At 39.7% G+C, this 25,429-nt stretch overlaps 1 protein-coding gene across 1 annotated transcript in view; it reads left to right on the plus strand.

The window, feature by feature from the left end:
- Nucleotides 1-25,429, plus strand: part of cacng2a (calcium channel, voltage-dependent, gamma subunit 2a) — a 123,072-nt gene that overhangs the window by 72,922 nt on the left and 24,721 nt on the right. Inside the window, exon 2 of the mRNA XM_033971496.2 lies at nt 9,273-9,356. Within this exon, the coding sequence (XP_033827387.1) occupies nt 9,273-9,356 (84 nt within the window). The remainder of the gene's footprint in view (nt 1-9,272; nt 9,357-25,429) is intronic.

A 25,429-nucleotide genomic window follows, 5' to 3' on the forward strand; every position in this document is an offset into this window, starting at 1 on the left:
TCAATGAGTTTGTGCATTTTGCAACTTTCAAAGGCTAACAATATGCTAACAGCGGTACTATCTGGTTCACGGAGGATAAAAATGCCGTAGAATTACATGCAGACGGCACACAGGGTCTCAATTTGACCCTAAGAGCTGCTTTAAAATATATTTGTACTGAGGCAAGACAAATTTTACTTTATTACGGGGAAAAATTTGTACAACCGATTAAAACTTTGCATGTTCCATCCAGTGAGGCTCATCTGGTTTTCTGATAATTTATTTTAATAGAATCTTTTTCCAGACCAAGGTTTAGTTTGTTTTCATCCCTGAAAAGTGGTCACAGGATTGGTCAGCTGATTTAAACAGGATTTGGCTCTGTCTTTATTCCAGTGGAGGCAGGACGACAGCGCCATCTGCAGTCCGGCTTCTTCCGGACAGTATCCCAGGTGTGTGAGAGTAGAAAGGCCCCCTCGTCCTGGATTAAAGTCAGATTAAGCATGTTTTATTGTACATTTAGGACATATCGATAAAGTACTTAAAACATGATTTAAGTTATGGATTGAATTGACACTTGATTTATCCTTTTTTCCTGATTTGTTTAAGTTTGTTATCTTCATATTCAAAACAATATAATGTACCAACAGGTGAATTTTATACATAATCATTATATACTTTAAATATTTCATACAATGCTCAACAGAAAGTATTTTATTTTTTACCATTGTCTTATAATTTTGGGGGAATTTGTTTGAAAAAAAAAACGCATGTGGCATTGTCCAAGAAAACAATCCGCTGAATGATTAAAATCTCTGAAAAGTCCATTTATTTGAATAGGTCTGATTTAAGAAAAAAAATTGACTGAAGAACAAATTCTTCAACTCTGTGACACTGACACATTTTGCATTTTAAGCTCAAACTAAAACACCCCAAGGCTCTACTACATTTCACTATTACATAAGTTATAGACTAGCTAGTGCAAAAAGTTACAAGCTGGAGTTTCTGCAGAGGTCACATGTTCGATAAAAAAGTGTAAAAATGAGTTTAGGGTAAAGCTGAAATCTCTCCAAAGTCACGTCCCTGGTGCTGTGTGGGTTCATGTAAAGCTTGTGGGCATAAACTTTTATTTTTTAAATTCTTCAATCGCTGATAGTAAGTCGGTTTTGCTTAAGCGGAGTATAGCACAGTCGCCATGGAAACTGCCTCCTATGTGGAAGCGCTGGTCAGATCTGAAACAGTGGTGTGGGATGATATTATTACTGTGTTCAATATTAGTGGGATTCACTGCAGTATCCAGCACAAGAGGAAGGCGAGGCTGTAAACTCCGGGATCGCATTACATTACTTAAAGAGCGGGTATTTTACTTCTATGGGGTATTATCTGCTAACATTTAACATATTTAGATCATAAAGTTACCTTTTGTTGTTTTAAAAATGCTATATTCACCCCAACGACGTATTAGTATGTTTCATAAGTTTCTCTTTTGTTTTTGAGTCTCCCCTATTTTTTGTCAAGGTGCTGTGTACAGTTTTGTATCATGTCTTTGTATATTTATGGAGAATTGTTGTGTGGGAGCATGGGTGACGTAGGCTTGTGGGTTGAGCGTGGGTCAGAATCTTACAGCTAAACATAAGGAGGGTTCGAATAGGGCCCGGGAGAGATTGCTAAATTACTCAAACATGCATGGATGACATCTAAAACCTCTAAAACCTCTTCAGGCTTAGAAGAGGAGAGACACTTTTGTCCTAAGGGTTGTGATTCACTTCAAATTGGATCTGATGACTCGACCTGTTGAGCTGCTCTGAGACTTTTATTTGAGCTTTTCTATTATTATTGTGTTTTATTGCTTCATGTGCTTAAACTGCTCCTCGGGGACAGATACAGTGATACTGATTGATTAATATCTTGTCTGATTGTAGCCTGGATCACTTTTGTTTCTGTGCAGTGATGTTTGGGAGGAAATATCTCAGATGAGCATTATATTGCGGTGATGACATTAGGATTCTGTTCTTGTGCACTTTCCAAACACATCCAGCAGCGTTCACATGTGAGACAAGACTGAAACATGAACTAATAAACTGATACAAGAATCACATATGTTTCAGAACATGTTTGTAGAGGTCTGTATCTGCAAATAGACGTGGGATAGTCCTGGACACATCTACAACCATGCATGTCTAGTTTTAGTCCTAGTTAGTTGTGGTATTGTCCTGGTTTAGTCCTGGTTTGGTGTTGGTTTAATCCTGGTTTAGGCCTATTTTAGCCCTGGTTTAGCCCTAGTTTAGTCTTGGCTTAGTCCTGGTTTACTCCAGATGTAGCCCTGGTTAAGTCCTGGTTTGGTCATGTTTTAGTCCTGATTTAGTTCTGATTTAGCTCTGGTTTAGTCCTTATTTAGTCCTGGTTTAGTCTCGATTTAGTCCTGGTTTAGTCTCGATTTAGCCCTGATTTACTCCTGGTTTAGTTCTGGGTTAGTCCTGGTTTAGTCCTAATTTAGCCCTGGGTTAGTCCTGGTTTAATCCAGATTTAGCCCTGGTTTAGTCCTGGTTTAGTCCAGATTTAGCCCTGGTTTGGTCCTGGTTTAGTCCAGATTTAGCCCTGGTTTGGTCCTGGTTTAGTCCTGATTTAGCTCTGGTTTACTCCTGGTTTAGACCTGGTTTGGCCCTGGTTTAGTCCTGGTTTAGTCCAGATTTAGCCCTGGTTTAGCTCTGGTATAGTCCTAATTTAGTCCTGATTTAGTCCTGGTTTCAAACTAATTTAGCCCTGGTTTAGTCCTGGTTTAGACCTGGTTTAGACCTGGTTTGGCCCTGGTTTAGTCCTAATTTGGCCGTGGTTTAGTCCTGGTTTAGTCCAGATCTAGCCCTGATTTAGCTCTGGTATAGTCCTAATTTAGTCCTGGTTTCAAACTAATTTAACCCCGGTTTAGTCCTGGTTTACTCCTGGTTTAGTCCTAATTTAGTCCTGGTATAGTCCTGGTTTAGAAAACACATCATAAATCTAATCACAATGCTTGTCAGTAAAATCATATATTCCCCTCAAAATCGTTAAGCCGTACGTGCCGAAAGCGCTCCGTCGTGTGGACCTTACCTTACGCCCTCTCTCGCTCTCAGGTCGTGTACAAATGAAAATCCAGTTATAAAACATTCAGGGGTTACATGTGGCAGAGAAAGGCCCTGGTTAAGTGCCACATAAATCTTTTAACATAATAAGTGAAGTCGTTTCCCCAATGGGCCACTCCGCTGTTACAGATCGCATTGGAGTGTAAAGTATAGGAATGCCGGCGTGCACATGTGAACGGAGCAAAGATAAGCTCCAAACAAACTCAGATACGAGGAATTTCAAGAGCTGTGCAGTTAATCAGATTTTAAAGCAGACGTATTGTGCTTGTGTCTGCTCTATAGTTATAATCTGTGACACCCGTGGATCATTATGTTATAATTTGGACATTTGAAATCGCAATATTGATCTAAAGCAGCTGAGTAATAGAAATGTGTCTGCTTATTTTTGCGTTTGAAAACTGCATCTCAAAGCAGAGGCATGGGGCTCTTTAAATATGTTACTGTCATTACGGTAATCTGCCTCCGTTGTCCCTTGAAGATGACGAATAGGAGCGTGGATGTCGTGGTCAGTCACTTATTGGATGCGTCAAAGAAAAAATACGGATGGATATGTAAAATAGAGGTAGTTGTGTGAAAAAATGCAGTACGTTCTGATACTTCCATTAACATGATTTTTATGGCTAAAAAAATTATAAAAGTCTAGACGAGCTATACTGATCTATAGTGTGCTCAGTCCTTAAAGGGTAATAAAGAAATAAAGAAAAGAAAATTGGAGAACAAAGTAGGTACAGAGCAGTGGGCGTGGAGTGAAAACGGGAGTTGATTGGCAAAATGGCTTCTTGGAAAAAAAAAAAAAAAAGTTCAAACATGCACTTTGAGAGGGGAAATAACTATAATATGGTTAACATTTCTGAAAAGTTGATTTTGCAGAATGAGTCTGATTTAATTGGGCTCAAGATTTCTAATTTCTAATCATCAATTTCCATGGAGATGTTATTGGTCTCCGTGGAAACAAGCCGAAGAGCCAAAGTTTAGTCTTGGATTAGTAGTCCTTCTCTAGTCCTTATGTAGCTGCTGGTTTAATCCTGGTCCAGCATTTTAAAGTCCTATATTATGTAAAATTGACTCTTGCGAGCTTTAAGTCATGCTAAAATCCTGTTACCTCCTTTAAAAACATACATGGAGTTGTGTTTTTGTTTTGTTTCATTCACACATGTTTGAGTAATCCTGCATTATTAGTCTGTCTACATCTCCAAACCTTAAAATGCTCTGTTCCACCTTATGATGTCATGAAGTGATTGTAGAGATTGTCAATTCTAGGGCTGAAAAAAACACAACTCCAGGTATGTTTTGCAGGAAATCACATTATCACATTGTTTTGTCCTGATTCAATCCGGATCTAGTCCACCATAACCCATAAACCCACTATCTCCTCCACTCCTCCACTCTCTGCTCCCCTCACACAGCGCCCTCTTGTGTCCGTTCGGCAGCGGCGGTCTCATTATGATGGCCTGGTTCAAAGGTGGGTCACGGGTTGGTCATTACAGAGAACAGACAGCTGCCCGCGCTTTCAATCGACCCACATTAGCGTATCATTAACTTCCTCATCCCCCCGGCCCCCATTATACGAACAGGTGTGGGTCACTATGGCGCCAGGTGTTTCTGATGGCGGTCTTGGCAGCTCGGCATCATGGGAAACAGCGAGGGGGTATAGGGGAAGGGAGGGGGGGGCAGTTATTACCCAGCGGTGAAAGGGCCTCGGTTTGATATCGACACCTGTGAAAGGAGAGTTCAAAGTGCATCAGATGAGAGGCGGTTAGCTTTTCTGTGTTTTTTTTTTTTTTATGAATGAAGACCAGTGCAACAGGAGGGAGGCTACGGCTAGGATTCAGATGACATCGCTACATTTTAGGTCTAGGAAAAATATATGAGATATATGCAAATAATGATAATACTAATAAAAATCAACCTCACATCAGGGTTTTGAGTAATGCAATTGAGCAGTAAAATAAAAAATAATAATAATAGAAAAGCTCAAATAAAAGTCTCAGAGCAGCTCAACAGGTCGAGTTATTAGCTTCATTGTCAGGGCAGTTTGAGGTGAGTAACATCCCTCAGGACAAAACAATCCCTCCAATGTGTTGTCTTTATCCTGCAGTCCCACAGTAGCCTCCAGGGCCATCTGGATTATCTGGAAAATTAAAAAAAAGTCAATATATGAATTTTTGTCTGTAGTTTCAGTTTTCAGATTCTTGTCATTGGAGGTTCAAGGACCTTGTCTCTAATGTAAACAGTAGATTATTTCTTTTGGATGGTCCTTATGGAAAAAAATTACACGGAAAAATTGGATTGAGTGGTTTACGTATTGATACTTTACAGCTGAGTCATCAACATTATCTCGATATGTGATGCTAACTGGATGCACTGCTCTGTCAGAAGCTCTATTAAACTTTAATTTGAGCTTTATTTTAACATAATCTGACTAGAAAGAGCTGACTTAGCTGGAACTGGTGAGCTGATTTGTGCTGTTAAACAAGTCTCTCTCAAATAACATTACAGTTATGAGCTAGCTAGCATTAGCCAACACTTTTTTAGTTAGATACTCTTCCATTTTTGTTAAAAATCAAACACTTAAACATGATTACGAATGCTCGTATTGATCACAGGCTCCTGAAAATGTGTGTTTGTATTTTTTTTTTTTCAGTTTTAATCATTGTGTCACCATGGTAACTGCTGAACATTTCACCATAGAGATTAAGTACAACACCCCCAGCACAGTGTCACTGCAAACTGGACTCACCGAAGCTCTACGACCGTATTATTATTGAAGCAGACCTTGTTGTGTGCTTGTGTGTGCTCTATGGTTGTAATCTGTGACTTTGATCATTATGTTATAATTTGCACATTTTAAGTTGCAATATTCATCAAAAACAACTTAATTAAAGAAACATGTCCGCTGACTTCTGTGTTAGAAAACCGCGGTGTCCAATTTGACGTCAGTCCTTCCTATGGATAGCTGCAGATCAAGTTAAGGCGTACTGGATTTTTTCTTTATTTATACCAAAATCCTACAAGTACCAAATCTTACGAGTATCACCGATTAAGAAAATAAAACTGAAGAACAAAGTGCGTACGTCACAGTGGGCGTGTGCCAGTTGAGTTGAAAAAAAAAGGGACTGATCGACAAAATGACATCTTGAAAATAAGCAATTAAAGATTACTCAAACATGCACGAGTCACTTCAAATACAACTTAGAGAGGGTAAATGGTGAATGGAAACGACTAAAACAAGGTCAAAAGCTCTGAGAAAGTTGCATTTGCAGAATAGGTCTGATTTAAGTATTTTCTTAGATTTAAAATGACAGGCTTTCGACAATTATCATCACTATACTTATGCTGCAATTAAGAGTTCAACATTTCCAAGAACTTTTTATAAAATCCTTTAATAAAACAGACACATAAGTGGGAGGTCAAGCGTCTGAAAAGCACTGAGAGATGAGATGTTTCAAAGCTTTGTCTGCACTGCCAGGAAGGAACTTTCTTGGAATCTAATTTACATCTGACTGTTATAGATGTTGATTCTGTCTAGGGATGACATGTCATTACCTTAAAGAGGGTGCATTTATTTCTATCGGGTATTAGCTGCTAACGCATAACCTATTTAGATCATCATGTTTCCTTTTACTGTTTTGAAAATGCTATATTCACCAAATAAAATTAATACTTCGCCGAGGGACATTTCTATGGTTAGAAAGAAACATGTTTGTTTCTCAATGCTAACGCTAATGCTAATGTTGAGGTATAGAAAACATGAAAACAACACCCCAAACTGAAGGATTCTACATATAAAAATAATTGTGTAGTCTTTATTTTAATTCATTTGAAGTTTAATAGGTTGTTTATTTTATGTTTTCTGATTTTAACAAAAGTGGCCGTTAGTTTTGAGACACAGTGAGCTAGCTAGCATGCTACAGTGCACAGAGCCTATTGTGCTTTTTTCTAATATCACAAATCTGTGTGAAATACTGCTACTTTTCACTCTTTAAGTACATTTTTAAACATGTACTTTAACACTTTTACTCAAGTAGATTTTTTCCTGTGGTAGTTTTACTTTTACTTGAGTATTTCTTTGCTTCAGTACCTGTACTTTTACTTAAGTAACAAAATCAAGAACTTCTTCCACCGCTGGAACGCACACACACACACATATCACTCTCCCATCGTCTTTCTCAACACTGAAACTATGTTATAACACAAAGAAAAGTCTCAGCGGAGAATTTCCTGAGTCAAACTTATGAGATAGAGTCTGAGTATATCTCGAGTCGTGTTCATTACGAGCGCGTTTGATTAATGCGGAAAGCGGTTTTAGAGTTTTACAAAAGTGCATATTTCTGTCGTCCCTGGGTCTATCAGCGTAAAATAAAAAGAGACTGACAGATCAAAGCCACCTCTGTTAGAATGTGGCAGCAGTGAGCCTGTATCGTAAACTGTATATATAAATGGACATAGCTAACCTGCTAGCCCCGGTGTTCCAAATACAGAGTGAGCATGGCTGCGCTTCCGGCTCCATCGACTTTGGCTCCAATTCCCTTTACATTACATCCTTGTATTTTTATTTCGCAATTTTGTCCGTAAATCAAGATATGAACATAAATAACAAATCAGACGTCTTCTTTCCCCGAGGTCGCTCCTACTAGCGTTAGCAACAGGTTTGATTGACAGCGTTGCTAAGCTCCCACTCCCTTCTAAACCAGTGTTGCAGCCGGGAAGAGGCGTTAAATCCCGGTTTAGACCTGGTTTAGTGTTGGGATAGAGTTCATATAATCGTGAATTAGATCTGGTTTAGTCCCGGGTTAGATATTGTTTAATTATGGCCTGGGTTAGACCTGATTTAGTCACGGTTTAGGCTGGGTCTGATTAAATCCTGGGTTAGATTTAATATAGTCCTGGATTAGATCTGGAATGGATCTGGTTTAGTCCTGGTTTAGACTTGGTTTACCTTTGACCTTGGTCCTTCTTTCCCTGAGGTCGCTCCTGCTAGCATTAGCAACAGATTTGATTGACAGCGTTGCAAAGGCCCACTCCCTGCTAAACCAGTGGTGTGGGCTGGAAGGGTCATTACCTTCAACAGGGTCTCTCACGGATTGGCTCTTTGGTTGCTATGATACTCAAGGTCGGAATTCCAAATAAGGAACTTCAGCTCCAATTTCGCCCGCGTAACTGCTGGCCTCAATGAGCTTCGATGAGCATTATTGGTGACATTACGCTCACTTAGTCCACTTCTTTTTACAGTCTATGGTCTGTATGAAGCTGTTTGTTCGCTGCATCTGCCTGGAGAGGACAAAGGACAAGTTTAACTGTTTCCCTCCTGGACCAAAATAAATGAAAACATGGAGGGACAGGGACAGGGTGCAGATCGAGCAAACATATGTATTGAATCTTGACACCCATATTGGAATGATTTGATATTATTTCAAATATCATTGTATCCGTAATGGCAACAGTCTTCATTTCTCATCATTCTGAAGCTCACGACAGATAAAATAGATGTTTTTTGCTACAGTTAAAGGTTTTATTGTGCAAAATGAACTCTTGTAATCTTTAAGCCTTGTTATAATGTTGTTACATCCTCAAAAACATACCTAGAGTTGTGTTTTGTTTCATTCACACATGTTCGAGTAACGCTTTATCATTAGTCTGTCTACATCTCCAAAGCTCAAAATGCTCTGTTCCACCTTGTGATGTCACGACGTGGTAGTTTTCAAGTTAGCAGCTACCTTTTACCTTTTGTTTTAGTAGAGATTGGCAGTTTCAGGGTTGAAATGATCCAAATGATTCTAGTGAAGGTGTGTGGAGTTTAAAAACACAGCAGAGCACTTCCTGTATTACCACATGATGACATCACAAGGTGGAACAGAGTGTTTTCTGTTTGAGAGACGATTTCATTCAAAAGTTGCAGGGTTTTTGTACTAAAACAGGTGAATGAAACAAAACACAACTCCAGGTCTGTTTGTAATGAGGAAACAACATTATAACACAGATCAGAAAACGGCGTAACATGGGCCCTTTAATATATCATATCGTCACTTGAATTATCATGATTATTATTAACTGCACAATCTTGACATCCTTAATCCTATCATTTGGTAAAGAATCTGAAATATTTTGAGGTTGGTATTCTGTTGTGGTTTGTGAAAGAGTTTACACATATATTTTTTTTTCTGTGTCTTCAAACAGGAAACTTCAAAGGCATGTGTAAACAGATAGACCACTTCCCAGAGGAGACCGACTACGAGGCCGATCCTTCAGAGTACTTCTTACGTGAGTACAGTCTGCGTTTGTTGTGTACTGCTGGGTTTCAGAAGACATCGCAGTATTCTACAGGCCAATCATATTTAATACAGATGGGAGATGGGATTTGAAATGAATACTCCACATTTGTGTTATATAGTGACAGTTGTAGATTCTCTGGGGTTGTGATGCTAACTGGAGGCTCTGCTCTGTCTGAAGCTTTTTTACTCAAGTTAGACTTTAATTAGAGCTTTATTTTAACACAATCTGACCAGAAAGAGCTGACTTAGCTGAACTACAACAGGTGAGCTGATTTGTGATGTTAAACAAGTCACACTCATGTAACATTACAGCCACAAGCTAGCTAGCGTTAGCCAACAGTTTTTCAGTTAGTCACTCTCGCCTTTTGTTGAAAATCAAACTACTAAATAGGATCATGAACACTCAGATTGATCTCCAGCTCCTTTCATATTTTAAAACAGTATGAAGTTTAAAAACACACTAGAGCACTTCCTGTATTACCACATGATGACATCACAAGGTGGAACAGAGTGTTTTCTGTTTGAGAGAACTCAGCCTAAATATGCAGGGTACGCTATTTTATGATCTCTTTTGATGTTGTTTCCTAGTCACAAACAGACCTGGAGTTGTGTTTTGTTTCATTCACACATGTTTAACACACTGTTCCACCTTGTGATGTCATCATGTGGTAATACAGGAAGTGCTCCACTGTGTTTTTAAACTCCGTACACCGTCACTAGCATCATTTGGATCATTTCATCCCGGAATTTCCAATCTCTACTAAACAAAGGGTAAAATGAGCTGCTAACTTGAAAACTACCACTTCTTGACATCACAAGGTGGAACAGAGCATTTTGAGGTTTGGAGATGTACACAAATTAATCATAACGTGTTGTGTTGATGGGGGAAACCAGAGTGCCTGGACACAGACTCCACACAGAAAGTTCACTTCACTATGGGCCAAAGATCACATTAATTAGGCAACAAAAGGGAAGTGTTTTGCTCAAGGACAAAACTGCATCACTCATTGTCCCACGCTGGAATCGAACTGCAGACTCTCTGGTTAGCGGGCTTAGATCTCCTCTCTTTGACCCCCCATCGGCTCGGCTCCTTCTCTGTAACAGTAGCTGCAGTCTTACAGCTGTGTGCCTGTAAACACATCGATTTGGGCTCGTGTTCCCAGTGAGAGCAGGGCTGTAGCTTTCACAGAGACAGACGCTAATCCCAAACAACACAACACACACGCTAATGTACTCCCCGTCTACTCACAACACACACACACACGCACACTGAGCAAGTTTGAGAATTTACACGAGAAACATCTTAAAGGGCACATATTACACTGTTTTCTGATCTGTTATAATGTCGTTTCCTCGTCACAAACAGACCTGGAGTTGTGTTTTGTTTCATTCACACATGTTTAACACACAAACCCTGTATATTCTAACACTCTGTTCCACTTTGTGATGTCATGGATTAACCCAAACCTGAGCCAGGACCAAGCCAGGCCTAACCAAGGACGAAACTAGAATTAAATTAGGTCTAACCCAGGCCATAACTAAACCAGATCTAACCTAGGACTAAACCAGATCTAATCCAGGACTAAACCAGATATAATTCAGGACTAAACCAAAACAAACCCAGGACTATATCAGATTTAGAATAAACCAGATCTAACCCAGGGCTAAACCAGATCTAATCCAGGACTAAACCAAATCTAATCCAGGACTAAACCAGATCTAACCCAGGACTAAACCAAAACACACCCAGGGCTGTACCTGATATAATTTAGGACTTTATCAGCTCTAACTCAGGACTAAACAAGGTCTAGCCTTGGACTAAATCAGGACCAAACCAGATCTGTCCTAGAACTAAACCAGATCTAAACTAGGTCTAACTCAGGACTAAACCAGGTCTAAACCAGAGACTTTTTCTCTCAAACTGAAACCACTCTCTTCCACCTTGTGATGTCATGTGGTGTGTTTTTAAACTAAAATCATTTGGATAATTTCAACCCTGGAATTACCACTGAACTAAAGGTGAAATGTTTTTTTATTTATTTTTTATTAATAATTTAACTGTAAATGAATCGTTCAAATTCAGTAGATGAACTGCAAAAACAATCTAGAGGGTTTGACAGGGTTAAAAACTAGACAGATAACAGACAAACTAATATGTATGTTAACAACAGAAAAATAACAACATTCAACAAAGAGAGACAAATAAAAACAGAAAAGGTAAATGTAGCTGTTAACTTGAAGACTCCCACTTCATGACATCACAAGGTGGAACAGAGCATTTTGAGATGTAGACAGACTAATAATAAAGGGTTACTCAAACAAAACACAACTCCAGGTCTGTTTTTGAGGAGGTAACATCGTTCTAACTTGGCTAAAACCTCACACGAGTCCATTTTGTGAAACAGGAGACCTTAAAGCGTCGGCCATGTTTAAATTCCTCCTGCATATGTGTGTACCTCATCTACATGGTTGCATCGGGTTCAGAGTAGACCTGGAGCTGGTCCGGAGGAGGATGCTGGGTTTCCACGGCAACTGTCAGGGCTGCGTTTCCATGGCGACCGGCGCGGTGTAGCATCCGCAGCGGTCTCCACGGTAACGGCCCGGCTCCCTCGGCGACTGTTACAACCTACTTAGGAAAAAAAACTAAACGCTGAACAAAAATCAGCGTTTAGTTTTGTGCTACTGTCTCGGGCGGTCGTTGAGTACTTTTGTATCTGAGTTTTTGGTTAAAATCTTTTTGGCAGCTCAGAAAATCCTGGACTTGTTTCGGAATTTGGACGGATTTGCTTTTAAGAGGCAATCTGGAAGGCTTAATAAGTTGTTGGAAAGACGGAGAGGAGCGTTGTTTTGTAAAATTGTTCCTGTTTTTGAGGGAGATGTTCTGAAATTTAGTACAAAATGGGCCAGTGCGAATTAGCCAACAGTCAACTCGAGTTTCATTAATATAAAGTGTCTTTTAGCGAGTAACAGGGTGCAGCCAAATGTATTCAAGTGGAAGAAATACTACAATTACAACTACTACAATGATCTACTAATCTTACCACTACTGCAATGATTAATGCTACTACTATTACTACTACAACTACTACTATAACTACTATTACTTTACATTAGTGAAGTTTTTCTTTTAGTTTGTTTATGTTTTGGGGAATCATAATGGAAAACTAAGATTCAACTACTACTACTACTACTACAACTACTAGTACTACTACAACTACTACTACAGCTACTAGTGCTATCCACTACTACTGCTATTACAGTCAAATTTAAATATAATATATAACAGTGGGAGATGTCATAGGATTAACTACTATAACAAGTATTAGTATAACAACTACTACAACAACAACTACTACAACTACTACTACTATGACAGATCTACTAATCTTACCACTAACTAACTAACACTACCTCTATTACTACTACAACCACTTCTATGACTACTATTACTTTACATTTGAGAAGTTTTTTAGCTTGTTTTTGGGAATCATAATGGAAAAAATAAGATTTAACTACTACTACAACTACTACTACTACTACTATCTACCACTACTGCTATTACGATCAAATATAAATGCAGTATATAACAGTGAAAGATGTCATAGGATTAATTGCTACAACTATTATTAGTGCAACAACTACAACTACTACTACTATGATAGGTCCTGCAATGATCTACTAATCTTACCACTACTACACTAACTAACACTACTTCTATTACTACTACAACCACTTCTATGACTATTGTTACTTTGCATTAGTGATTTTTTTAGTTTTGTTTGTTTTTGCTTTTAGGAATCATGATGGAAAAATAAGATTCAGCTAATACTACGAACTAATACTGCAACTACTACTCTTATACGAAGATGTAATGGATTATGTACCTCTACAACCCCAATTCCACTGAAGTTGAAACGCTGTGTAAAACTTAAAAAAAAAAAAATACAGAAAACAATTATTTGCGAATCCTTTTCAACCTATATTGAACTGAATAAACTACAAAGACTTGATATTTAATGTTCAAACTGATAACCTTTATTGTTTTATACAAATATTCACTCATTTTCAATTTGATGTCTGCAACATGTTCCAATAAAGCTGGGACAGGGGCATGTTTACCACTGCGTTACATCACCTTTTCTTTTATTTACTATAACAACTAACAACTACCACTGCAACAACTACAACTGCTACTACTATGAAGTGAAGTTTTCTTTAGGTTGTTTTTGTTTTTGGGAGTCATGATGGAAAAATAAGATTTACCTACTACTACTGCTACAACAACTACTACTACTACTACTACTACAACTACTACTACAACTACTACTACTACTACATGATCACTACTTCCACTACTACTGCTATCGCAATCAAATTTAAATACAATAATATAACAGTGGAAGACGCCATAGGATTAAATAATACAACTGGAAAAACTGCAACAATTATCATTTCTACCTTTTTCACTATTACTACTTTCTAACTAACTACTACTACTACTACTAATTGCCACTATTACTACTGTAGTTCTGCATTGGTGAAGACTTTTATGAAAAAAAAAACAAAAAAACCCCATTTGAATGTACATTTGTATGGTCTTTTTGTTATGTAAATATTCCGAGACAAGTAAAAGTAAAATAATATGACCAACTTTTTAAACCAAAAGTCTTTATAAAGCGTTTAAAGAACTTCCTGTATTACTGCATGACATCACAAGGTGGAACAGAGTGTTTTCTGTTTGAGAGAAAGAGCCTAAATATGCAGGGTTTGTGTGTTAAACTTGTGTGAATGAAGCAAAACACAACTCCAGGTCTGTTTGTGATGAGGAAACAACATTATAACACAGATCAGAACAGAGTGTAACATGGGCCCTTTAATGTCATAATGCAGTTGTCCATCTCATATCGATATAAATCCATGGCTATATCTTTCTGTATTGATATTTTGGGTTAAACCAGGACATTTTTTAAAAGTTCTCCTTTTTGGTATTCAGTTTAACCATCCTCTGTTTAGGACACTGGCTTTAGTCCTTCAGTTTTTCAGCGTTTTGGTCTAAAGATGTGTGGACTCAGATAATGATGGTGGGATGGCTGAGAGCGCTGTGTGCCCATGTGCTCTAACTGCTGCAGTAATGAGTCTTACACAGGCCGTCCCAGGTCGTCCCAGGACAAACTCAGGCTTTTAAGGTTAGCCAAATTTTACTCATTCTAGGGTTTGTCAAAAATATCAAAAAACAGATACTAATTGATGGTAAACTAGATGCGAATTTGAGCTGATATTGATACTAGAATGATCTTGAGCTGTATCACAACAAGTATAAGACACATAGTACTGACACAAGACACAAGTACTACCGTTTAATGTTGAAAATCACATTGTATTGTTTAAAAAAATGAGAGAATTTTTGTTTTGTGACAGCACTAACTCATTATCTACTTTAGACCGATACCATTGTCAAATCTAATAACATATTTAGATCACCATGTTACCTTTTATTGTTTTGAAAATGCTATATGTGCCCAGAACAACTTTTACTTTTGTTTTCGGTGTTCTGGACTCTTCCCTCCCTTTGCTCTCCTTGTTAAGTCGCTCAGGGGCGGTGCTAGGAAGTTTTGATTGAAGGATGGGGGTGCTAAGATCTTCAATGGGGGTACTCACTTAAAAAGTTCATTTAAAGAGCCTTTTTTAAATGTATTTATTTATTTATTTTTAATATTTTTTATGTATTTATTTTAACATGTTTGAGCCACTGTTCTGAACCAGTTTAAATGTAGTTAGCCCCTGTAGTGATTTATAAAAAACTTATATGGATTTTTTCTTTTTATTATTATTATTATTATTGTTATTATTATTATTATTATTATTATTATTATTATTATTATTATTATTATTATTTTATTTTATTTTTTTATTATATTGTCAATTTGAACACTCTGCAGTTGCCATTTGAAAATTTTTTGTCAAGATTGGATGTGCTATGCAAATGGGGCAAAAGTCTTTGGGGGAACATTGGCTATTCTAGGGGAGGCTAGTGCCCTCTTATGCCCCCCCTCCAGCGCCGCCCCTGCTCCCCCTTCAGAGCACTATCACAACACAATCAGTGTACATCCCGCTAATGAAACTACTGCACATCACATCGGGTTTGTGAAGTTGTAGTGTAGTATTTTGTATCATGTTTTTGTATTTTTATGAAAATTGTCATGTTGGAGCATGTGTGACGTAGACTTGTTGACAGGATTGTACTGATAACTGTGAGGAGGGTTCGAAAAGGTCGCTAGATGACTCAAACATGCATGGACGACATCTAAAACCTCTTCAGACATGTTTTTGACGAGGGAACAATGTTATAACACGGGAGAAAGTCCAAGAAGAATAAGTTGATTCTGCATAATACCCCGTCTGTAAGTCCCCAACTGTATGTAAAAGTACTTCATAGCTAAAGTTTCTCTGAGCGTCAGTTTCTCGGACCCCTGCTCGCGTGGCCTCACCTTTGCTGCGCTGTGATTGGTGGAGCAGGCGCCAGTGCTCCCTGTGGCTCTCCAATTAGGACACTCATATCCATAAATATTTTAGCCTGTTTCTTATATAGGGCAGTCCGGGCTCCGTCAGACTGTGGGTCTCGTGTCAGGGGGAGAGGAGGCTGTGGGTGTGACAGTGCTGGAACTAACACAGAACTCATGTCTACGGCTAGTCCTGAAGTGGTTTAGCTGGCTAATCGGTTAATGTTGCCTTATTCTACCGATTGTTTTTAAGTTTAATAAGATTTGTCTAGGATTTATTTGCACAAGAGCAAAGAGGAGAAGGCGTAGACGGAGTTTGCTAGAGTTTTGGGAGTGAGTTTAATATCTTATTGCTTGGGATACAGAACACAGACTCCTTCAATACTTTACGAAGATGTGAGTCTGGTCATTTGTGAATCTCCCCGTTTTCAGATGGGTGTGATTGACAGGTGGATTTGCCGGTCGGGGGCATGCGTGGTCCACTGTAAATTGAAAAAATAAAGAAAAAAAATATGACAGCGGGCTGAAAAACATGGCTGATTTCTGCAGAATTAATGAACGAAGCCTAAACTCTGTTAATATGAAGTGAGAGAAATGTGATTTTGTTTGTAAATCATAGGTGACCAATGAGCTCCTTTGTTTCACATGAGTCACTGAAAAAACAAACCTGATTGGATGATTATGTTTGATCAGTGTCACGTTTTAAAAATAAAACACAATAGGAAAAATCTGCGAAGTATCAGCTTTATTTTTTACAATTATTCTATATGTTCTGCAGATGTAAAACCCCTCACCACACACTTTATACACTTTTCTCACACAGGCATTAACATTTTCTCACATTTCTCTCTCGTTTAAACACTCTCAAAGTTCAAACCTTCGTAGGCGCCTTTGTCGGTGCAGAACGTTTCATCGTGGGGGGGGGGGGGGAGAAAACTTGCAAACATACAGCACTTCAGAGTCACACTGCGATCAAACATTTATGTAAATTTGTCTGAACACATTCTGTACAGTACAGGAGACACGGCACGGAGGAGACTGATGGACAATGGTCTACAGTCCCTCAGCCAATCAGGACGCAGAACACAATGCACGTTCATACACTGTATAAAAGCACGTAAAATTGCACAAACTGTTATAGCGAGGGACAACTGTACTTATCCGTATGTGGGTACCTGAAATTTTGGGGTGTAAAGTCTTTTTTCTGTCCTGTGGTATGACATGCCGGTGTAGCAAAATACAAAAATGATTTCATGTGAACAGACGACCCAAACGCAGTAAAATATATGAGATTATGAGTTCTGTGCATTGTTCTTAGGGAGTCTATAAGGTGTTCGTATGGCGATCGGAGGCTGTTTGTAGAAACTCTCTGACACGATCATCGACCTTGCTACAAACTCACAAATGCTCCATGAACACTGTGTTTTCTTAAGGCAGCCTCAAGAACACCGCAGGTAGACCATTCACAGCTGTTCATTCATGTAACTGAGGCTTTAATCAATGCTGGTATCAATGATTTTTCTGTTGTATTTGTTGGTTGAGGTTTAATTCCAGTGAACGCTCTGATATTTTGATATATTTTTGCAACATTATAACTTAAATATTGTGGAAAAATTTGAAGTGGCCATTTTTTGCTTTTGTTTAGTTCTCATTAAACCTTGTAGAAGTCGAATAAATTCATGGCATTTACCTGTAAAATGTGGTAAAAAATCGGGTTTAGACCTGGTTTAGACCTGGTTTAGACCTGGTTTAGACCTGGTTTAGACCTGGTTTTGACCTGGTTTAGACCTGGTTTTGACCTGGTTTAGACCTGGTTTCTCTAGTCCTTGTTTTGACATTGCTTTTGCATATTAAAATTCCCTCATAACTGTACATAATCGTTTATCAGGGGGATTGTGGGGGGAGGAGGGGGGGGGGGGGATTATGCAACAAACATGGCATCATTTTCGGTGACAGTCCACAGGAAGTGACATCACAGCAGACTGTCCAAAATCGCGGGGACACTCCGATGACATCATGGTGTCACATCACGGTCTGGCCCTGGGTTGCTGAGCAGAAAAACGGAGGATGCAGCCCCCTCCTCCCTCTTTTTCCCCTCATTCTCTCTGTGGCTCTCTCTCTCTGTCTTTATCTCTCTGCCTTGTCCACTTTCTCTCTCTCTCTCTCTCTCTCTCTCTCTCTCTCTCTCTCTCTCTGTGTCTCTCTCTCCTCTCTTAGTCCCTCTCTAGTGCTCTTCTCTTTCTACCTCCCTCTCTCTTTCTTTGGGTTGCTGAGCAGATATATGGAGGAATGGAGGATGCAGCCCCCTCCTCCCTCTCCCCCCTCCTTTTCTTTCTCTCCTGCTCTCTGTCACACTCTCTGTTTCTCCCGTCTCCTCTCTTTTTCTTCGCCCTCTCTCACTCCTCTCTCTCTATATCTATCTCCTTTCTCTACTTCATCACTCTCTCCTACATCTTTTTTCTGCTCCATCTCTCACATGCTTTCTCTCCTCTGTGTCTCCTCTCTGTCTTTATGCTCTCTTTCCCCTCTCCCTCTATCCCATCTCCCTCTCTCTGTAATTTTCTTTATCTCTGCCTCTCTCCCTCCCCCCTTTATCTTTCTCTCTGTTTCTTTCATTCTCTCTCATTCTCTCCTCTCTCTGTTCTTCTTTCTCCCCCCTCTCTCCCTCCCTCCCTCCCTCCCTCCCTCACACACACACTTTACTCTCTCTGTTCTTTTCTTTCTCCTCTCCCTCTCTCTCTCTTTCACTCTCTCCGTTCCTCTCTTTCTCTCGCTTTCTCTCTGTTCCTCTCGCTCTCTCTCATTCTCTCCTCTCTCTGTTCCTCTTTCTCCCCTCTCTCCCTCTCTCTCTCTCTCTCCCTCCCTCCCTCACACACATACTTTACCCTCTCTGTTCTTTTCTTTCTCCTCTCTCTCTCTCTCTCTTTCACTCTCTCCTCTCTCTGTTCCTCTCTTCTCTCTCTCTGACACAGAAGCATCAGTCCTCAAAGGCTGCATTACACACACACATGCAGTTACATAAGACAGGTTTAGACATGATTTAGTCCAGGTTTAGTCCAGGTTTAGTCCAGGTTTAGTCCAGGTTTAGTCCAGGTTTAGTCCAGGTTTAGTCCAGGTTTAGTCCAGGTTCAGTCCTGGTTCAGTCCTGGTTCAGTCCTGGTTCAGTCCTGGTTCAGTCCTGGTTTACATCTGGCTTAGTCCTGATTTAGATATGCCAAGTCCTGGTTTCAGTGGTTCTGTAGGCTAGGTAGTTTAGACTAGTTATATCATATCAGTCCTGGTTTAGTTCTGACCTAGTCCTGTTTTAGTCCTGGTCTTGTCATAGTTTAGTTCCGATTTAGCTCTGGTTTAGTCCTGGTTTTAGTCCTGTATTAGTCCTGTTTTAGTCCTGGTTTAGATCTGGTTTATAGGCTGGCTAGTAGTTGTTTCATTGGATAAGTCGTGGTTTACCCATATGTAAACAAACAGGTTGTATTTGCTAACTATCCTATTGTTGGGCTTACCAGGCTATTTTCCTAAATCCTAATTTAGGCTTGGTTTTGTCCTGGTTTAGTCCTGGTTTAGATCTGGTTTAGTCCTGGTTTAGATCTGCCGACTCCTTGTTCCATTGGTTCTGTTGGGCTTACCAGGCCAAGCTATTTTCCTAAATCCTGGTTTAGTCCTTGTTTGACCCTGTTTTATTTCTAGTTCAATTGTATCTCATGCCACATTTACATTTGTCCTGCTTTGGTCCTGGTTTGAACCTGTTTTAATCCTGATGTAGACTAAGTTTGGTTGTGTTCTAGTGCTGGTTTAGTCCTAGTTTAGTTCTGGTTTAGTCCAGTTTAAGATGCGGGTTTGGTTCCAGTGTAAATGTGGTATGTGGGAAAGTACTAGGGAAGCACCGAGCCAATGTTTTCAGTTTTGATACCGATACTTTGACTTTAATCATCTACTGATACTCGATAGTGACTGATCCCACTGTGGGGATGGAAAATGACTCTTATTTCCTTAAAACATAGTTAAAGAGATCCAATTTTTATATGCAGCTGTTATGTCACAATAACTACTGAAGAGCTTTTGCATGAATAAAAGTTCAAAACTTACGAGAATGTTAGTCCTAATTGGTGATATTTCTTTTAGTCTTGGTCTAGTCTTGGTCTAGTCCTGGTCTAGTCCTGGTTTAGCCCTGGGTCAGCCCTGGTTTAATCCTGGTTTAGTCCTGGTTTAGTCCTGGTTTAGTCCTGGTTTAGTCCTGGTTTAGTCCTGGTCTAGTCCCGATTGAAGCCTGGTCCAGTCACTGTTGAATCTAAATTTTGCCAGCCATATTTCCCAGGCCTGTATCGACTCAATGAACTCGTGCTGAACTGTTGTGGGTGTCACTTTGCCATTAGCCAAAGTTAGCCCCGCTCCTCCAGATAGACTCCACCCCATTTATGTACAGACTCCGCCCCATCCTGTGCAGCACGTGTGAGTTTCATGTCCTTAATACAGTTCAGTCCTGGTTTAGTTCTAGTTTATTTTGGATTGAATGTTGGTTTAATCCTGCTTCAGTCCTGTATGTGTCCTGATTTAGTCCTGGTTGTGTCCTGGTTTGGTCCTGTTTCAGTCCTAGTCTAGTATAGTCCCGGTTTAGTCCTGTTTCAGTCCTGGTATAGTACAGTCCTTATTTTGTCCTGTTTCAGTTCTGGTTTTGTCCTGGTTTTGTCCTGGTTTTGTCCTGGTTTTGTCCTGGTTTTGTCCTGGTTTTGTCCTGGTTTTGTCCTGGTTTTGTCCTGGTTTAGTCCTGATTCAGTCCTGGTTTAGTCCTGGTCTAGTCCTGGTGGTTTAGTCCTGGTTTATTCAGTATATTATGTGTACAGTATGGGCAGTGCCTGGTGCAGCTGGACTCTGGACTGGCCCAATAAAATCAATGGGTTTGGGGCAGGACACAGAAGAGGAGGGTTTGTGGGGTGGGACGATGTGAGTTGGTAAAAAAAATATTTGCAAATAAATCTGTAAACTTTCTTATTGTCCATGACTTTAAAAAAAATGTTACCAAGCATCCTAGTTTAGTCCAGAGTTAGACTTTAGACTTTTTGGGTTCAACTCCTGGACGGTATGGAGCCTCTGTGTGGAGTTTGCTTGTTCTCCCTGTGTTCCCTTATCACTTATAGTAAAACATGTACTGTAAGCTCCACTTTAGGGACAGAAAAGAGATTCCAAAACTCTGAGGGACTTTCCTGAGTAAATAAAGGTCAGCAGTGGACTAGTAGAGCCTCGCTGAGACTTAGACCATAGACATGTGGTAGATCTACACTTGAGCCGGGACACTGGTACAGTCAGAAGATACCTGTTAAAGTGGATACTTCTTACTTTTACTTCACTACATTTGAGAGCAGGTATCTGTACTTTCCACTCCACTACATTTTTGAACTGGACTGACAGTGAAAATATTTTTATTAGAGACTGAAGGTTTATTTGTAACAAGTTCGTATGTCGAGCAAACAGAAATATACAAATAAAAACGGCTAGAAAATAAACGGCCGAGTCAATTATTCCTACTGAAAAAAATTCTGCTCAAATCTTTATCCAGATCACTACATTTGACACTTTATAAGACCCAAATACTTGTACTTTCTACTCTTTAAGTGCATTTTTAAACAGGTACTTTAATACTTTTACTTAAGATTTTTTTTTCATGTGATACTTGAGTGTTTTTGTGCCCCATTATCTGTACTTTTACTTGAGTAACAAAACTGAGTACTTCTTCCACCACTGAACCCAGATGTGCGTGCAGGACTGAGCTAGAATCAGTTGGCACCATTAAAATGACAGGATAAATGTTTTTTCTATAATTATTCAGTGCAATAAAAATTAAAATAAAAATGAAAAAACATGCTTTTATTTTAGTATATTTTTTGGTTTAAAAAAGTTACATACTGGGCTTTAATAAGAGGGTAAATTCAAGGTCTTGTCTCTGGCATGATTTAAAAATGCATAGGGTCTAATGCGAACCAGATCAAACCTGTGATCTTGATAAATCTTATTATAAAAACACCCCGCCCCCTGTCCCCCCGTCCTGTGCCCGACCGGTACGACGCACATGTCAAACACACATGTCCGTCTCGGTCACGGTGACATTGTACTGATCGTCTCCACAGCAACAAACAAGACATCCATCCCATCGACCCATTCATAAAAGCCAAGCGCTCATGACACACGGCAATAAATGAAAACTCCATCATTTGTGTCCTGGGTGACCGCGGCGACGAGCGTTACAAGTTTATATCTTATTAACGTGGAAACAGACACAGCGGCGGGTGAGACGGAGCAGAGGGGACAGGGTTTGACGGGGCTGAACGATTTGGGGAAAGAACAGGAAGAATTGACACAAAAAGTGAAATATGAACTGACAAACTAATACAATAAACGAATATATAAATGGACATAGCTAACCTGCTAGCCGTCGCGTTCCAAACAGGAAGTGAGCATGTGCGCACGTCCAGCTCCATCGACTCTGGCTCCAATTCACTTTACATTTGAAAACTGCTGCTGTCAGACTCGCCATTTTGGTCTTAAAATGTTTGTATGTGTGGTGTTTGTGTGTGTGTGTGTGTGTGTGTATGTGCTGTTTGTGTGCGTGTGTGTATGTGCTGTTTGTGTGTTTATCTCTACGTGTGTGTGGTGTTTGTGTGTGTGTGTTTATTAGTTTTTCTATGTGGTGTTTGTGTGTTTATCTCTGCGTGTGTGTGCCATTTGTGTGTATTTATCTGTGTGTGTGTGGTGTTTGTGTGTTTATCTCTACGTGTGTGTGGTGTTTGTGTGTGTTTATTAGTTTGTCTATGTGGTGTTTGTGTGTTTATATCTGCATGTGTGTGCATGTGCATTTATCTGCGTGTGTGTGGTGTTTTTGTGTTTATCTCTGCATGTGTGTGCCATTTGTGTGTGTGTTTATCTGTGGGTGTGTGTGGTGTTTGTGTGTTTATCTCTGCTTGTGTGTGGTGTTTGTGTATGTGTGTGTGTTTATCTGTGTATGTGTATCTGGTGTTTGTGTGTTTACCTCTGCTCATTTGTGTGTATGTTTATTTGTGTGTGTGTGTGTGTGTGTGTGTGTGTGGTGTTTGTGTGTTGGGGGGTGTGTGTGTGTGTGTGTGTGTGTGGCATTTGTGTGTGTTTGTGTGTGTTTAAAATGGTCTTAAATTGTTCATATTAAACCACTCTACGTGATCCTGGTATTTCACTATTGTGTCTGTAAATCAAGAAATGAACATTAATAACGGACAAATCAGCTGCCTTCTTTCCCCGAGGTCATTCCCGCTAGCGTTAGCAACAGGTTTGATTGACAGTGTTGCTAAGTGACATGAGGGGGCGGTACCTTCAACAGCTTTGCTCCGGATTGGCTCTTTGGTTGCTATGATACTCCTGGGCAGAAATCCAAATGTGGAACTCGACTTTAAGTTTGCCGCGAGCCTCTTTATTTTAGAGTCTACAGTTAGTACAGACGTAAACTACAGGGTTAGCGGTTCATTTTTTTGCAGAATAACACTCCATGGAGACACAGGAAGGGCATTTCACACACAGGGTTTTTGAGTTTTGTGGAGTAAATTAGGGTACTAGGTAACTGCAGCCTTTCCAATTGCACCTATTTAATTTGTACTTTTGATTTGAATTCGGTTCAGTGATGGTGAAGACCTGAGGAGGTGAGAACGGGCCTGGATAAAAATGATAGTGAATGACTTTTGTGAAGAAATATACAAGCGCAAGACACTAGTGCTGTAGTTCTTTAGTCTTTTAGTTGTTGATTAATCGGTAGATGGATTTTAATCAAACCAAAACTTATTTTTTGGTATTAATGCACTAATCATATAATTTAGATTAGAGTAGCTCAGTTGGTAGAGCGTTTGTCCACAGATCCACAGGTTGGCGGTGTGATCCCAGCTCCCACAGATAAATGCTGCCGTTGTGTCCTTGGGCAAGACACTTAACACACCTCGCCCCAGTGTCTGCGTACACGGGTGTATGAATGTGTGTGAATGGATGAGTTGTTCCTTGACGTAAAGCGCTTTGAGGGACTTGAAGGTGGAAAAGCGCTATATAAAAATGTGGATTTCTATGGGACAACAGCAGGAAAGAGAAGCGAGTGAGTGAGTTAGCTGGTGTGTGATTTGGTGTTTTTTGATATTTATACGTAAAACGGCAGAAGAAAATTCTGTAACTGGACAAAATATTTTAAAGTGAAGAAGTTTTGTTGCTCATACAAGAGGCTTCTTCACTTCTGGTCAGGTGGCTTAGTGTAATTCATCAGTCCTAGCCAATAAACAGAAGCTGCAAACAAACAGGTGTGTTTCAGTGTAGTTAGCTCCTCCCTTCAGACAGATATAAGACGGTGTCCACCAATAATCTGACCAGAACTGATTTGGCTTGGATGAGCAGCTTTTTGAATTTTTAATTGGTCTGGACGACTGAGAGATTACACAGGCATCTTGTAAAAAAGCAGGTTAAACTCACATGATGATGATGATCACATGATTCACAAGTTTAATCTGTCTTTATATAAATACATTGTTTCTTACAGCTTTTTTCTGCATAAATAGTAGTTTTTGCATGAGCTCCCCCTGCAGGTGTAGTGTTGTGAGTGCAGTTTGGGTCAGATACACAGACATACTAATAGTTTTGAGACTATTAGTTAAACAAGAACTCTTTAGTGGATAACAGCACTTTAAATGATACAAACGTTCTTCCATGTCTTTGTTAATATTGTGTTTGCAAACTAATGGCTTAAAGACGCACTGTGTAACTTTTCTGACTGAGGCTCTTCAAAACACCTGTAAGATAAACATATTGGCCAGACTGTGGAACCTTCCAGGCAAATCTCCATAAAGACAATTAAAGACACTGAGTAACTTTCTGGCTTTCTGGCTTCTTGGGTTTTGCCTCTCCACAGATCTGACTTGTAACTTGGGAAAGCGGTGTCACTTGATTGTTTCCCCGGAGATGAACGCTCGTATTGTGTGGTGTTTGTGTGTTTATCTCTGCGTGGTGTGGAGTTTGTGTGTGTGCATCTATGCGTGTGTGTTTATCTGTGTGTACGTGGTGTTAGTGTGTTTATTTCTGAACGTGTGTGGCCTTTGTGTGTGTGTGTGTGCGTTGTGTCTGTGTGTTAATCTGTGCGTGTGTGTGTGTATTTTGTTTGTGTGTTTATGTGTGTGTGTGTGTGTGGTGTGGTGTTTGTGTATGTGTGTGTTTATCGGCGTCTGTGTGTTGTTTGTGTGTGTATCTCTACGTGTGTGTGTGTGGCATTAGTGTATGTGTGTGTTTAATCTGTGTGTATGGTGTTTGTGTGTTTATCTCTACGTGTGTGTGGCGTTTGTATGTGTGTATGTATGTGGGTGTGTTTGTGTGTGTGTGTGTGTATGTATGTGTGTGGCGTTTGTGTGTATGTATGTGTGTGTGTTTATCTGTGTGTGTATGTATGTGTGTGTTTAATCTGTGTGTGTGCAGTGTTTGTGTGTTCATCTCTACGTGCGTGGCGTTCACATGCAGCTGAAGTGTGGGACACGGCGACGCTCTGGCAGGCGGCGCTAATGCTGTCACGTACACT

The sequence above is a fragment of the Periophthalmus magnuspinnatus genome, chromosome 8 (assembly GCF_009829125.3).
Source record: "Periophthalmus magnuspinnatus isolate fPerMag1 chromosome 8, fPerMag1.2.pri, whole genome shotgun sequence".
In the NCBI taxonomy this organism is placed as follows: domain Eukaryota; kingdom Metazoa; phylum Chordata; class Actinopteri; order Gobiiformes; family Gobiidae; genus Periophthalmus; species Periophthalmus magnuspinnatus.